Here is a 13,777-nt window from a genome sequence, read left to right as displayed (position 1 = left end):
CCTTTGCTCCACCTCTGGATTACTGAACCCTGCCTGTCCCTGACCCTGAGTCCGCCTGCCGTCCTGTACCTTTGCTCCACCTCTGGATTACTGAACCCTGCCTGTCCCTGACCCTGAGTCCGCCTGCCGTCCTGTACCTTTGCTACACCTCTGGATTACTGAACCCTGCCTGTCCCTGACCCTGAGTCCGCCTGCCGTCCTGTACCTTTGCCTTACCCTGGATTTTCGACCTCTGCCTGCCTTGACCTGCCTTTGCCTGCCCGTTGCCACAATAATCATTGTTACTTTGACAGTCTGCATCTTGATTCCTGATAACAATAGTGGATAGCAAAATTAAGTTAATTTTCATTTGTAGCCAAAGGCACATCACATCTGTTAAATGTATTACATGTTTTTGAGTGCAGTGAGATTTTTATTTCGGCAAATATTGCTTTTGTCACAGACTTATTTTACTTATCTTCCAAATGTTAAAACAGGAGTGTCCAATCTTCCTCCTGGAGAGTTACTGGGTAACCTAGTACCCAATACGTTTTTGTTCCAGCTCTGATCTAACACACCTTTAACACATCTTGGCGTTGATTAGCCGAATCAGGTGTGTTAGAGCAGGGCTGGAACAAGACAACATAGGCTACCCAGTAGCTCTACAGGAGGATATAATCATTTGCAGATTATAAATAATTTGTAGATAAAATAATGTTAAAAGGTTCATTATAAGTATAAATTTAAAACATACTGGTGATGATCTTAAAAGGAGTGTCTACCAAACACTTTCATACAAAATAACAGAAAATATGCTGCTCCCTTATTCCTCCATTGTGATTACAATACAATTAATCAATCATCATAACTTCTCAGAGGCCTGGGAAGAGGTAGAAGTGCTTTGTTAGAGTGGCTCTGTCTTTGGTCGGCATCTGTCTGGGGAAATCTTCAAAGCGTCCCATGACCTGTATGGAAGAAAATACAAATATGTTATTGTGGCTCAAAGTAAATCAAAGCTGATCAATCATTCTATACAGTGCAATGAGGAAATAACAATGTTATCTGTTCTGTTTCCAGATACTTGCCTTCCTGAACAATTCTTCTATATGATCATCACAGGCATAGGTGTTGAATGTCTCCATGATGCGTTGGACAAAAAGGGTGCCCATCTTTGGCTCTCTGTAGGACACAGTATCTGAAAGCGAAGGGAATGTAATGAGGGTTTACTCACATTGATTTACAAACAATATAATGCCTGAGAATGTGTTAATATGACACACTAACCTGGTGTGCAGGACAGGAGGGAGATGAAGTCCTTCTCTTTGTGCTCCCTCCTAAATGAGTCACTCTCTAACCCCAGGTCAAGGCTGGACCCAGGCACTGCGTCACTGACCCAAACAGACCCATCCTTGCCTGAAACAACATGCAAATCCTCTTTAATATGGAGGTGTTGCCTGTACAAAAGGTTTACATACATTTAGGAAATGTGTATTTTTATGAAAGATTCACCTCCCCTGCAGGCCTGAATGAGGATGACTTTGGGTTTGTTAATCAGTGCTTTGCAGTTCTCTGTGTTCAGGTGTGTGAAGATGTTGTTGATGGGGAAGATGTCAAGATTAGGGTCCCCTTTCTTGTAATGGACACCCATGATGGCTCCCAGCTCCCCGTGAGACATCATCACCACGAAGACGCTGTCCGACAATAAGTGCTCCTCACGTTTAGAGAACGCTTTCACAGCCTCGTCCATCTCCTGCAAGAGCATACTGTCAGTCACAGAGGAGAAAAACCATAGACTAAGGAAACATGTAAACACTCTTCTAGAAGCAGGAGAGATGTTTCCTCCCTCTGTTTACCTGTCCAGACAGGTTTCTGTGTTTCACCACATCATATCCCAGATCCCTGAGAAGCCTCTCCATGTTCTCCTCGTCCTTCTCTGCCCCTCGTCTCAGCATGTTCTTATCATCAAACTCCACGTTGTTTATGAGCAGGGCCAGACGCTTCCGACCAGACTTATCCATTGGAGGGTAAATCTGATCGAGCAAAGCAATGACAGGTGCAAAGGTTATTTAACAGTAATATAGCCTAACAACAATTCTACTCAGTCAAAATATGTGTGGAAATTGGTCCCAATTTACAAGTCATGCTAAAACCACTGTGTGATAACAGTGTAGGTACACATTGTTACACAGTTATTGCAGTTTGTGAAATTACAAGTTGAAACTTTGACTATACTTTCACACCTAGATTATAAAATATATATATATATATATGTATATATATATTTAAAGACTTTAGAGTAACTGTGTTTCCTAAACTATGACACCAGTAACCCAAGGGGTTCATAAGAAAGCTTACTGGTCTAATAGGATAAGAAAACCGATACATGTACACTGATCTATCCTTTGACAACGAAGTAGAGCTCAAACCTCGCTACCCTTCCTCTGAAGAATGTCCTTCTTAAAGTCATTTGTGCTGGGGGTGAGGACAGAGGACACTGGCTGCTCCTCCTGCTGTGATAACTGGGGCGATGATGGTGCTGCAGGGAAAATACAGCATGTTACATTACATTTACAGTATCTGTTAAGTTCTTACTAACTCTTATCAAGTCTAAGAGAAGTTTGGCACTGTGACAGACGTAACTGAATGGTGTATCAGTTTCACTCACTGGGGGCCAGACCCATTTTGTCATAAAGTCCAGGATCTCTCTCCTGAACTCTGGCAATCATCTTGTCACTGGCTTTGCTCCCTTTCTTCCGCACCATATCGATAAGGCATCGTGCCTGCTCTGCCCTAGTGCTGTTCTCCTCCGTCACCGATTCTGTCTCTTCATCGTTCAGCACCTTGTCCTCCAAAAGGTCATCCAGGAGCTGCTTGATCACTGGCTTCGTCACACTGTCTATGAATGTCTTCCGAGCCTTGGAGAGCAACTTGTCTGGTGAAAGTAAATAGGATTTAATCAGAGCTACAATTTAGTCATTGTTGGAGCGATGTCTAAGTCTTATGCATCTGCTTTATAATTGAGCATACAGTGTATTCTAAAATTCAATTCATCCTTTAAAGGGACAATCTGCAGCTCGAACAATAACAAAGAGGACACCCCGCCACTGATTTGGTAAACAACTGAGTGATGGGGCTGGAGAAACGTAACCACTCTCAACCTCATGGACAGAGCTATGGATGCGAAGACTGACCATCCATGATATCAACATGATAGTTTAACCATGTTGTTTAACCATGTTTAAGCATAGTTTATACAGTGTTTGTTTACAATTACATTGTTTACAAACAAATGAATAAACCAAGCTTATATTTTGATGAGTATAATGGTTGAACCAAGCTCATGAGTCATCTATAGGTAAAAAAAAATCAAGAATCAATGTGTATATCATTCATTTAAAAGTCTAACAATTGATGTAGCAACTTCAGTTTGTCTATTTAATGATGCATGTATTTTTATAATATTTGGTTTCGTGTCTTACTTGGGGTGTGTTCGTAAATTCATTCTGGAGTGCCAGAGTGCGTTCAGACTGCGCTCTGGACGTTCGTTAATATCAGAGCGTTGTCAGATTGTCCGTTTGTAAACTCAGAGCGTTTCGATCTGGCCGAGGAGTAGGGTTGATCCGAGCGTTCTGACCTCACAATGGCAGTCAAGCACCCTAGCTAATGCTTGCCGACGTTTACTGACTCCCGGCATATTCAAAGCATGTTGAGCGTTCGTAAATTCGTCAGTTATTCTGCGCTCTGGCAGACTAAAACGAGAGCGCTCTGTAATCAGAGTTGATGGCCATAGCAAATTTACGAACTCTCTCACACACACACACACACACATTGTTATCAAATCAACTGCTCCAGATAGAAAAAACGGGGGATCGACCGTGCATTTTGCCTGCACCAGTCAGTCTTGAGTTGGACGCCTATAGCGAAAGTGAAAGTATGCATGCTGTCGAAGTGGAAAAAAATTGCCCAGAATTCCAACAGAAATATTGCAATATTCTTCATATTTATATTTGTCAGAGTAATACCATAAATACCATGTTTGTTAATAACAAATTGTACCAAAGCAAAACAGCCGATAATGTTTGTACATATACGTTTTTATTATTTACCTGCCATTCCTTAGATGAGGTGGATGAAGCTATTCTCTTCTTTCTGCTAGCTATTTCGCATAGAATAAAGATATGCCTATTTCGCATTGAATAAAGATATGCCTATTTCGCATAGAATAAAGATATGCCTAGGCGTTCTCTTGATGATACTCGATCATCCCAAATGCTTTTCAACCTAGACTACTGGAGTCATAAAAAGTCTTAGCAACTTCCCGTATATTTTATACAGTAACCTGATTGGCTGGCTTGGTGCATATATACATAACAGGTTTGTTGGACTGTGATATGCATTTAAAAATATGTTGTATTTTTCAGATTTACAATAAAGGAAATGTGCATTTCTATACTGTAGCTTCCAAAATATGTTTTTACAATTGAGGAGGAGTGTCAGGATGGCTTCAATACAGCGCAAGTCATCCAGGGTGTATACACATCATTTGTCAGGACCCAGTGGTCAGGACAGCTGAGTCCCTGCCCATCTTCCCGAAAACGTCTGACATCAATACTTTATTATATAGCTACTTACTATGAATGTGATATGTGGTTGTCCATATCTAGCTGCCTTTATATTCATACACTAACTGTAAATCGCTCTGAATAAGAACCCCTTATAAAATGAATAACGTTTTAATAATTTCCCATTTGAAGGAATATAGTGTTGCACAGGACTGTCTGTATACCTGAAATGGTCTCAAGAGCGCGCTATTGGATATCGACTAACGAGGAAGAAGGGTGACTACGTAAACAAACTGGTCTGTCAGACGGGTGGGTAGCAGATGGTGCCAATTGGCTGCATAAAAAACTACATATATCTACACTCAATCTTTCTGAAAAGGTAATGAGTCGCAGAATGTTGTTAGCTAACGACATTGTTTGTCAATTTTGTTGGGTCTGGAATTACTGTCACCCTAGCTAGCTAACGTCAACTGCAAACTAGCTAGCTAGCTAATGTTAGCTTCTAGTAGTGAGCCAAACCCTAGTTCAATGCATCTCTACTCTGCTAAGGACCCAGTGGTCAGGTGTGTCCATTGTAGAATACTTAATTATGGTATTTTTGTAGCTAAGTTTATTGTTAATATTTAGCTACCAGAAGAAGCCTAGCTAGCTTTGTCATGTCATTGTGTCGCGTTTTTCGTGAATTTAGAGCTAGCTAATGTTAGCAAGCTAGTTAGAGTTTAGCTAAGCCCATTACATTGCATTACATCGTAGTAGGGTTAGTTATACGAATATTTGGTAGTAAAGTAGCTAACTAGCGTGTTTATAAATCAGGATGGCTAGCTACTAATAACGTTGTAATGTAACGTTGTAATGTGGCTTCAAACAAAGTCAAGTGTAGGGCAGCTACACTATTGGGATTTGACACAGCTAGAAGGCCATAAACATTTTCACCAGTGTTTGTGGTCATCCATTAAATTCCTCCTGTGTTGATTTTCGTATCATGCATTCCCAATGTGAGTCGGGAGTCCAAATCATCAAGGATAGGCAGATTCTTAGGGGTTCAAACTCTTGTCAGATTTCCAGTGTTGACCTTAATGTTACGGTGGTAAAGGTGTAAACACTGCCATATGAAATCATATTTTGATACGCACAGGAATTCACTAAGATTTTCAGTGTGTGTATTGAAATGTGTCTTTACGCTAGCTACCTCTATTAAACATTTTTATCAAAACCTGAATGTGGCCCATAGTGTGTAGGCATTCAACTTTGTCAAAGTCCTGATAAATAAAAAATAGCCATCAAGTTTGAAGTAGGCCTACTTCTGACTGTGGATCTTTCTACCATTCAGTCTTGTCATTTTCCTGTTATTCCCAGCCGTATCCACGCTAGCCGTGAGGGATGAGCCACCGGTCGGAACGTCGTGGGATCCATGTGGACCAGTCAGAGCTGCTGTGTACGAAGGGATGTGGTTTCTATGGCAACACGGCCTGGCAGGGCCTCTGCTCCAAGTGCTGGCGGGAGGAGTACCAACAAACCAGACACAAACAGATCCAGGAGGACCATGCACTGGCAGAGAGGTGTGGTTGTCTATCTGAGCAAACTTGTTTTGCATCAACCCCCAGCTGCTGGGTGGAGGTAGCACTCGATTTTAAATCTAGGAGCCCGGTGGCAAACACTGAATGCCCTGCATAAAATTGAGGGGTGCAGTCGAAAACAAAACAATAACTAAATGCAGCTGTAACTTTTGATTATTGGTCCAAAAAAAAACATTTTAACAGCCATTTTCACAGAAGCAAATGGAACAGTGTCATGATTCTTGACTTTTTGATCTCTGACATTTTTTTTCTGTGTGTCGGAAGTATTGATCATGTGGTAGTAACAGTAATGCCTGTTCTGTGTCCCAGGTTACAGAAGGAGGAGGAGGCAGCGTACGCTAACAACCACCAGGGGGCAGCCCAGCCCCAGCCTGCCATCGCACCCTTCAGCAAGTTTGAAGAGAGGAAAACCAAGGAGAAGTCACGTAAAGTCAACACAATGACTAAGTTTTTCACTCCCTCAACAAAGACACCGCCCAAGAAAGGTAGGGTCCAAGTCTTTGAGATAGGGTTTATAGTGTTTTCTCTACCATTACTTGAGGTATGAGCAGATCCAAACAAAAACTACCTTCCCTCTGCATAATATTGGTGTACAGTTCCTCTTTCCCCGCTCTTTCAGAATTCTGCTCCACTACCACTCTCTCCCCCCAGTCACTGTGGAGGAGGTCACATGGGGCATCCAGCTAGAATTCCTTAGATTTTCAACCTCTCCCTGACTCAGTCTAATACCTACAGTGCCTTCAGAAAGGATTCATACCCTTTGACTTATTCCACATTTTGCTGTGTTACAGCCTGAATTCAGCATTTATTAAATATGTTTTTTCTTACCCATCTACACACAATACCCCATAATGATAAAGTGAAAAACATATTTTCAATGTATTGATAATGAAATAGAGAAGTTTCTCATTTACATAAGTATTCACACCCCTGAGTCAATACATTTTAGAATCACCTTTGGCAGCGATTACAGAGACTTTCTGGGCAAGTCTCTAAGAGCTTTGCACACCTAGATTGTACAATATTTGCCCATTATTATTTTTTTCAAAGTTCTTCAAGCTCTGTCAAATTGGTTGTTGATCATCGCTAGACAACCATTTTCAAATCTTGCCATAGATTTTCAAGCAGATTTAAGTAAACTATAACTCGACCACTCAGGAACATTCACTGTCTTCTTGGTGTGCATCTCCATTGTAGATTTGTTCTTGTGTTTTAGGTTATTGTCCTGCTGAAAGGTGAATTAATCTCCCAGTGTCTGGTGGAAAGCAGACTGAACCAGGTTTTCCTATAGGATTTTATCTGTGCTTAGCTCCATTCCTTTTCTTTTTTTATTCTGAAAAACAACCGTCTTTAACGATTACAAGCATACCTATAACATGATGCAGCCACCACTAAGCTTAAAAATATGGAGAGTGGTAATGTGTTGCATTGGATTTGCCCCTAACAGTTTTACTTCAGTGCCATGATGCATGTTTTGGGATATTTTTAGTCTGTACAGGCTTCCGTCTTTTCACTCTGTCATTTAGGTTAGTATTGTGGAGTAACTACAATGTTGTTGAGCCATCTTCAGTTTTCTCCTGTCACAGCATTTAAATGGTGAAATCCCTGAGCGGTTTCCTTTGACTCCGGCAACTGAGGTAGGAAGGACACCTGTATCTTTGTAGTGACTGGGTGTATTGATACACCATCCACAGTGTAATTAACTTCACAATGTTCAAAGGTATATTCAATGTTGTTTTAGTTTTTTTACCTATCTACCAGTAGGTGCCTTTCTTTGCGAGGCATTGGAAAACCTCCCTGGTCGTTGTGTTTGATTCTGTGTTTGAAATGCATTGCTCGACTGAGTGATCTACAAATAATTGTATGTTTGGCGTAAAATCATCTTAAACACTATTATTGCACACAAAGTGAGTTCATGCAACTTATTATGTGACATGTTAAGCAAATTTCTACTTATTTAAGCTTGGCATAACAAAGGGGTTGAATACTTAATGACTCAAGACATTTCAGCTTTTCATTTGTAATTCATTTGTAAAAGTTTCAAAAACATAATTCCACTTTGAAATGATGGGTTATTGTGTGTAGGCCAGTGACAAAAGATTTTACATTCAGGCTGTAACACAACAAAATGTGTAAAAAGTCAAGGGGTGTGAATACTTTCTGAAGGCACTGTACATGTTTCAAGCAAACAGCCATTGTCCCTGTGCCCAAGAATGCCAAGGTAACCTGTCTAAATGTATATTGCCCTGTAGATGCGAACGACTCACAATACCATCATTAAACCAGCATTAAGTTGGCAGGCGACACAACGGTGGTAGGCCTGATGACTGCTTGGCATCTGACCGCAAGGCGCTACAGAGAGTAGTGCGTACAGCCCAGTACATCACTGGGGCCGAGCTCCCTGCCATCTAGGACCTTTATACCAGGCGGTGTCAGAGGAAGGCCCAAAACATTGTCAGACTCCAGCCACAGGTCCCACAGTTGACCGTGCAAGTCAGAAAAAAACAAGCAATGAGGTCAAAGGAATTGTCCGTACAGCTCCGAGACAGGATTGTGTCGAGGCACAGATCTGGGGAAGGGTACCAAAACATTTCTGCAGCGTTGAAGGTGTCCCAGAACACAGTGGCCTCCATCATTCTTACATGGAAGAAGTGTGGAACCACCAAGACTCTTCCTAGAGCTGGCCACCCAGCCAAACTGGGAAATCGGTGAGAAGGGCCTTGGTCAGGGAGGTGACCAAGAAGCCCTAATGGTCACTCTGACAGAGCTCTATAGTTCCTCTGTGGAGATGGGAGAACCTTCCAGAAGGACAACCGGCTGAATACTTTATACTCTTTTATTCGTTATTCACTGTGTATTTATTCCTCGTCACTATTTACATTTTTTATTTTAAAAAATCATATTTTTTAACTGCGTTTTTGGAAAAGGACCTGTAAGTAAGCATTTCACTGTTAGTCTACACCTGTTGTCTATGTGACAAATAAAAATAGATAACATACAAAAAAAATCCCCATCAAAATCCGTCTGTTTTAAGCTAGAGATATATATGGGTGACAAGGTAGCAGAGCTAGAGCAGTATTTGTCAGACATGAGACAAAAAGACAAAAAGTAACCAGCCAAAACTTAAATTGCAGAAGGATGTTGTGTGAAATCACAACTCTGCATGCTGTGCTGGTCAAGGATGAGATGAATAGAAACCCCACCCTTGTTTTTCTGTACTTTATATCAAGCACCTAAGGAATATTGTACACACACAGGTATATCATTCCCTCCATTATAAACTCAGCAAAAAAAGAAACATCCCTTTTTCAGGACCCTTTCTTTCAAAGATAATTCTTAAAAATCCAAATAACTTCACAAATCTTCATTGTAAAGGGTTTAAACACTGTTTCCCATGCTTGTTCAATGAACCATAAACAATCATTAATGAGCATGCACGTTCTGTGTGTGATTTCCTGCAAGACAGGCATATCAGTGTTCTGCCATGGCCAGCGAAGAGCTCGGATCTCAATCCCATTGAGCATGTCCGGGACCTGTTGGATCGGAGGGTGAAGGCTAGGGCCATTCCCCCCCCCAGAAATGTCCGGGAACTTGCAGGTGCCCTGGTGGAAGAGTGGGGTAACATCTCTCAGCAAGAACTGGCTAATCTGGTGCAGTCCACGAGGAGGAGATGCACTGCAGTACTTAATGCAGCTGGTGGCCACACCAGATACTGACTGTTACTTTTATTTTGTCCCCCCCACCCCCCCTTTGTTCAGGGACACATGATTCCATTTATGTTAGTCACATGTCTGTGGAACTTGTTCAGTTTATGCCTGTTGTTGAATCTTGTTATGTTCATACTAATATTTACAAATGTTAGGTTTGCTGAAAATAAACACAGTTGACAGTGAGAGGATCTCTTTTTTTCGCTGAGTTTATGTATCCTCCCCCTCCCAGAATCCGTCCCTGGCGAGGTCCTGTCGACCCCCAGCCCCTCAGTGAGCCGCAAGCCCTTAGAGACGGACCGCACCACACGAGAGTTCATCGACTTCCTCAAGACACTGAAACCTGGCAGGGAGATCTTCAAACAGTGCCGAGCCTTCACAGAGAGCATGGCCTACAAGAGGGTGAGTAGTACACCACAATACCATAAGGGGCTTCTGAATATGGAGAGCCTGATGGGGGTTACCTCTATTCATTCACCCCTCCGGCTTTTGTTTGGACCATTTCACTTCCTCGTTGTAGAAGAAGGATGACAAAGACAAACGCTGAGGTTACTCTAGAGTATTGAGTGAATAACCAAATGAACTCGCCCTTGAAATGAATGAAAATGTACGACAATCCCTTCATGCTAATAGTGAGCTTGTTCCCCAGGACCTGGGTGCTGATGAGCTGTCTGAGTGCGTTCAAGACTTCTACCAGAACCTTTCAGACCGCCTGCACACACACTTCAAAGGTACACCTTTCCTTTCCTCACCTCTACTACTCTAATACTGGAACATTAAGGATATCTTGAAGTAGGGGCTTGATGATAAAGTTGCTGGTGACAATGAAGAAGAAGGAACACACTTTTCTTTCAGAGAGCTCTCCTATAGGTAGGCCTTGAATGACTCACATTTGCTGTTTTCCAATCTGTCCGTGTTGACTCCAGGGTCGTCGGAGCGCGTAGAGAGTGTGATGGACGAGGTAGAGAGGTACATGATGACACGTCTCTACGAGGAGGTCTTCTGTCCTGAGACCACAGACGATGAGAAGAAAGACCTGGCCATTCAAAAGAGAATCAGGTAAAGACATTGAAACAGATATGGTACTGAGTTTAAGTATTAAAGCTGCTGTATGCCTCCTTGTACATCTGTTCACTAAAGTGGGTGGGGGTGGCTGGGTTGCAGGGCCTTGCATTGGGTCACCATTGAGATGCTGTGTGTCCCTGTGGATGAGGAGATTCCAGAGGTGTCTGATAACGTGGTCAAAGCCATCACAGGTCAGACTTACAATGTATTCATTTGTTTTTAGTTTTTTACAAAGAGACACAAACATTGAATGAACATGCATGTGATGTAGAATGTCATCATAGCACATTAACTACCACTCTGTTCCACCCTGACCTCCTGTAGACGTGATCGAGATGGACTCGAAGCGTGTGCCCAGGGACAAGCTGACCTGCATCACACGCTGCAGTAAGCACATCTTCAATGCCATCAATACCACCAAGAAGGAGGCGGCATCTGCTGATGACTTCCTGCCCACCCTCATCTACATCGTCCTGAAGGCCAACCCTCCACGACTGCAGTCCAACATCCAGTACATCACCCGCTTCTGTAACCCTAGCCGCCTCATGAGCGGAGAAGACGGATACTACTTTACCAACCTGGTGAGAGGACTGTGTCGACAAAGCAAACAGACAGACGAGCTGTACCAAACAAACTCAATTTACACATATTAAGAATGTATTTTCTGATTCCCCTAATTCCCCTCTGTCTCTCTCCTCTCTCTCTCTGCAGTGCTGTGCGGTGGCCTTCATAGAGAAGCTGGATGGCCAGTCTCTGAACCTGAGCGTTGAGGAGTTTGAGCTCTACATGTCAGGCCAGGCTTCTCCCCAGCGTCCCCAGGCTGCCACCTCCCCCGCCTGTAGTGCTGCTTTCAGCCAGATGAACGAGAGTCTGGACCTATTGACGGGGCTGGGCGTGAGGCAGGAACGCGTCATGGAGGGGGCTCGCCGCCTGGAGAGTGACCTCATCGACTGGAGGGATGGGGTAGAGCACAAAGTGCAGGATGTGATGGAGAGGTTCCCCCTGGAAATGCACCCCACCGCTCCCCCCACCGCCTCTTCTGCCATAGATGCTGACAACGTGGAAAACGACCACCTACCTTCTCCTCTCCAACCCCAGTTGTTTGCCGGCTGACCCCTCCCTCCCTCCCTCCCTCTTTAGACTTGTTACTCTCTCTCTCCACCCTGGAAAGTGTCTCCTGTCCTTATGCACATATAGGTTCCTTCTAATGGATCCAAGAAATATAACTCCAACCCTCCCCATTGTATGCACACTTAAAATAGATGCTTGCAGTCGCCTGAACCCCAGTACTCCGAAATAGCCAACTTTCTCGGTCTGTCTTCCCCACTGATTGGTAAGAGGACAAGATGAATTGCAGGCATATTACCTTCATCCATGGTCATGCATGAAAGGAGATGAGGAAAGGAAGCTTTAAGAGTATTGGGGCACAGATCATTGATCTTGCCCTCCTTTGTCCCCTATATTACTCCTCCTGACTGAATCCAAGTCAGAGTACAGAAGCCCAAGCGAGAGGGATCTGTTGGGGTCACGTGAGTGTATGTGACCACGACCAAATTTCCCCTGAAGATGTCTATAAATAAGTATGTGTGTGTGTGTGTGTGTGTGTGTGTGTGTAGTTTCATTTCCCTGCCAAACCTGTTCAGTCATGCGCTTAGTTTGAGGAAGTGATTTTATTTTTCTATTGTTCAGGCTATAGTCTTCTGAGAGGGGATAATGATCTTTAACCTATTCAAATGGCTAGATTGATACTGTAGCTCAAAGTTTACATTTTGTCTGTGGGAAATACGTGATTTGCAATTCAGTATATAGGAGATACTAACAGTCACTTCTCTCTTGTTTGGCCTTGTTTGACTGCTGAACAGCTGCTTCTTCAGAAGAACAGAGAAAGGGTGCATATTTAGAATGGTTATATCTAAGAAGAGTACTTTTAGTAAGTTCTTTATATTATTTTACAGTGGTGTATATTATTTGTACAAATGTATTGGGGGTAAATGTTGCCAAACAGAATAGCCATAACAATGTTGATCTCAGCTCCATGTAGTAACCATTCATTCTGGATCAGATGGATATATGAAGGAAGAGTAGACATTGAGTTGAATGAGTAGTATCTTTGATACAACAGAAAGGTCAATTTACATACTACCTAATATATTTTCTGTTCTTTTATCATGTTTCATTTTATTACATTTGTAACTATCAGAACAGTGTACAAATGCTGGCCAAATCCTGGTTGCCAAAATCCATTCAATCCAATTTAAACACTAACTGAAATAACTAGGCATTGGATAGCACACAGCAATCAATGATCAGGTATTTTTGAAAGGAATGTTAAAAATATATATATCACACACACACACACACACACACACATCTGTACAACCTTGTAGGTTTGTTTTTGTATGTTGAAGGAGTAACTCAACATTGTCTTGTATTTTAATGTAACTTATTGAGACAGTTTTGTTTTATAGTGTCCATGGGTTTGTGTTGATGAATAAAATAACTCAAAAGCTGTTCTGTGTCTAGAAGGCTTTGTCACCACTGTAACATGACTATCTATGGTAAGTAGAGAAAGCAAAGGTGTGTTTGCAATGCACACAGTGTACAAAACATTAAGAACACCTGCTCTTTCCATGACTAAATGACTAGGGGAAAGATGATCCCTTGTTTATGTCACCTGGGGCGGCAGGGTAGCCTAGTGGTTAGAGCATTGGACTAGTAACCGGAAGGTTGCAAGTTCAAACCCCTGTGCTGACAAGGTACAAATCTGTTGTTCTGCCCCTGAACAGGCAGTTAACCCACTGTTCCTAGGCCGTCATTGAAAATAAGAATTTGTTCTTAACTGATCTTGCCTAGTTAAATAAAGGTAAAATAAGAAATTTAAATAAAA

General features: G+C 42.3%; 2 protein-coding genes across 5 annotated transcripts; one reads left to right on the top strand and one right to left on the bottom strand.

Moving 5' to 3' along the window:
* Nucleotides 1-391: 391 nt before the first annotated feature.
* Nucleotides 392-10,861, bottom strand: LOC109909078 (caspase-1). Of its 2 annotated transcripts, none has more exons than XM_020507978.2 (8): nt 10,716-10,861; nt 2,645-2,911; nt 2,406-2,515; nt 1,833-2,009; nt 1,489-1,729; nt 1,264-1,392; nt 1,065-1,174; nt 392-944 (listed from the first exon to the last, which is right to left on the bottom strand). In XM_020507978.2, the coding sequence occupies exons 1-8, from the start codon at nt 10,798-10,800 to the stop codon at nt 852-854; spliced, it is 1,212 nt and encodes a 403-aa protein (XP_020363567.1). In that variant the 5' UTR covers nt 10,801-10,861; the 3' UTR covers nt 392-851. The 2 variants fall into 2 exon arrangements, with proteins under 2 accessions (XP_020363567.1, XP_020363568.1); XM_020507979.2 differs by lacking the exon at nt 10,716-10,861 and adding an exon at nt 4,086-4,310.
* LOC109909076 (rab5 GDP/GTP exchange factor) lies at nt 4,633-13,400 on the top strand. 3 transcript variants are annotated; one of them, XM_020507976.2, is made up of 9 exons: nt 4,633-4,920; nt 5,898-6,100; nt 6,428-6,603; nt 10,058-10,227; nt 10,475-10,556; nt 10,752-10,884; nt 10,990-11,081; nt 11,215-11,471; nt 11,602-13,400. In XM_020507976.2, the coding sequence occupies exons 2-9, from the start codon at nt 5,922-5,924 to the stop codon at nt 12,001-12,003; spliced, it is 1,491 nt and encodes a 496-aa protein (XP_020363565.1). In that variant the 5' UTR covers nt 4,633-4,920; nt 5,898-5,921; the 3' UTR covers nt 12,004-13,400. The 3 variants fall into 3 exon arrangements, with proteins under 3 accessions (XP_020363565.1, XP_031651687.1, XP_031651686.1); XM_031795827.1 differs by having other exon boundaries at nt 4,738-4,850; nt 10,966-11,081; XM_031795826.1 differs by having other exon boundaries at nt 4,788-4,920; nt 10,966-11,081.
* Nucleotides 13,401-13,777: the final 377 nt, after the last annotated feature.

This window comes from Oncorhynchus kisutch, linkage group LG18, assembly GCF_002021735.2.
Source record: "Oncorhynchus kisutch isolate 150728-3 linkage group LG18, Okis_V2, whole genome shotgun sequence".
Taxonomy (NCBI): domain Eukaryota; kingdom Metazoa; phylum Chordata; class Actinopteri; order Salmoniformes; family Salmonidae; genus Oncorhynchus; species Oncorhynchus kisutch.
This window is presented reverse-complemented; position numbering and strand designations above follow the sequence as displayed.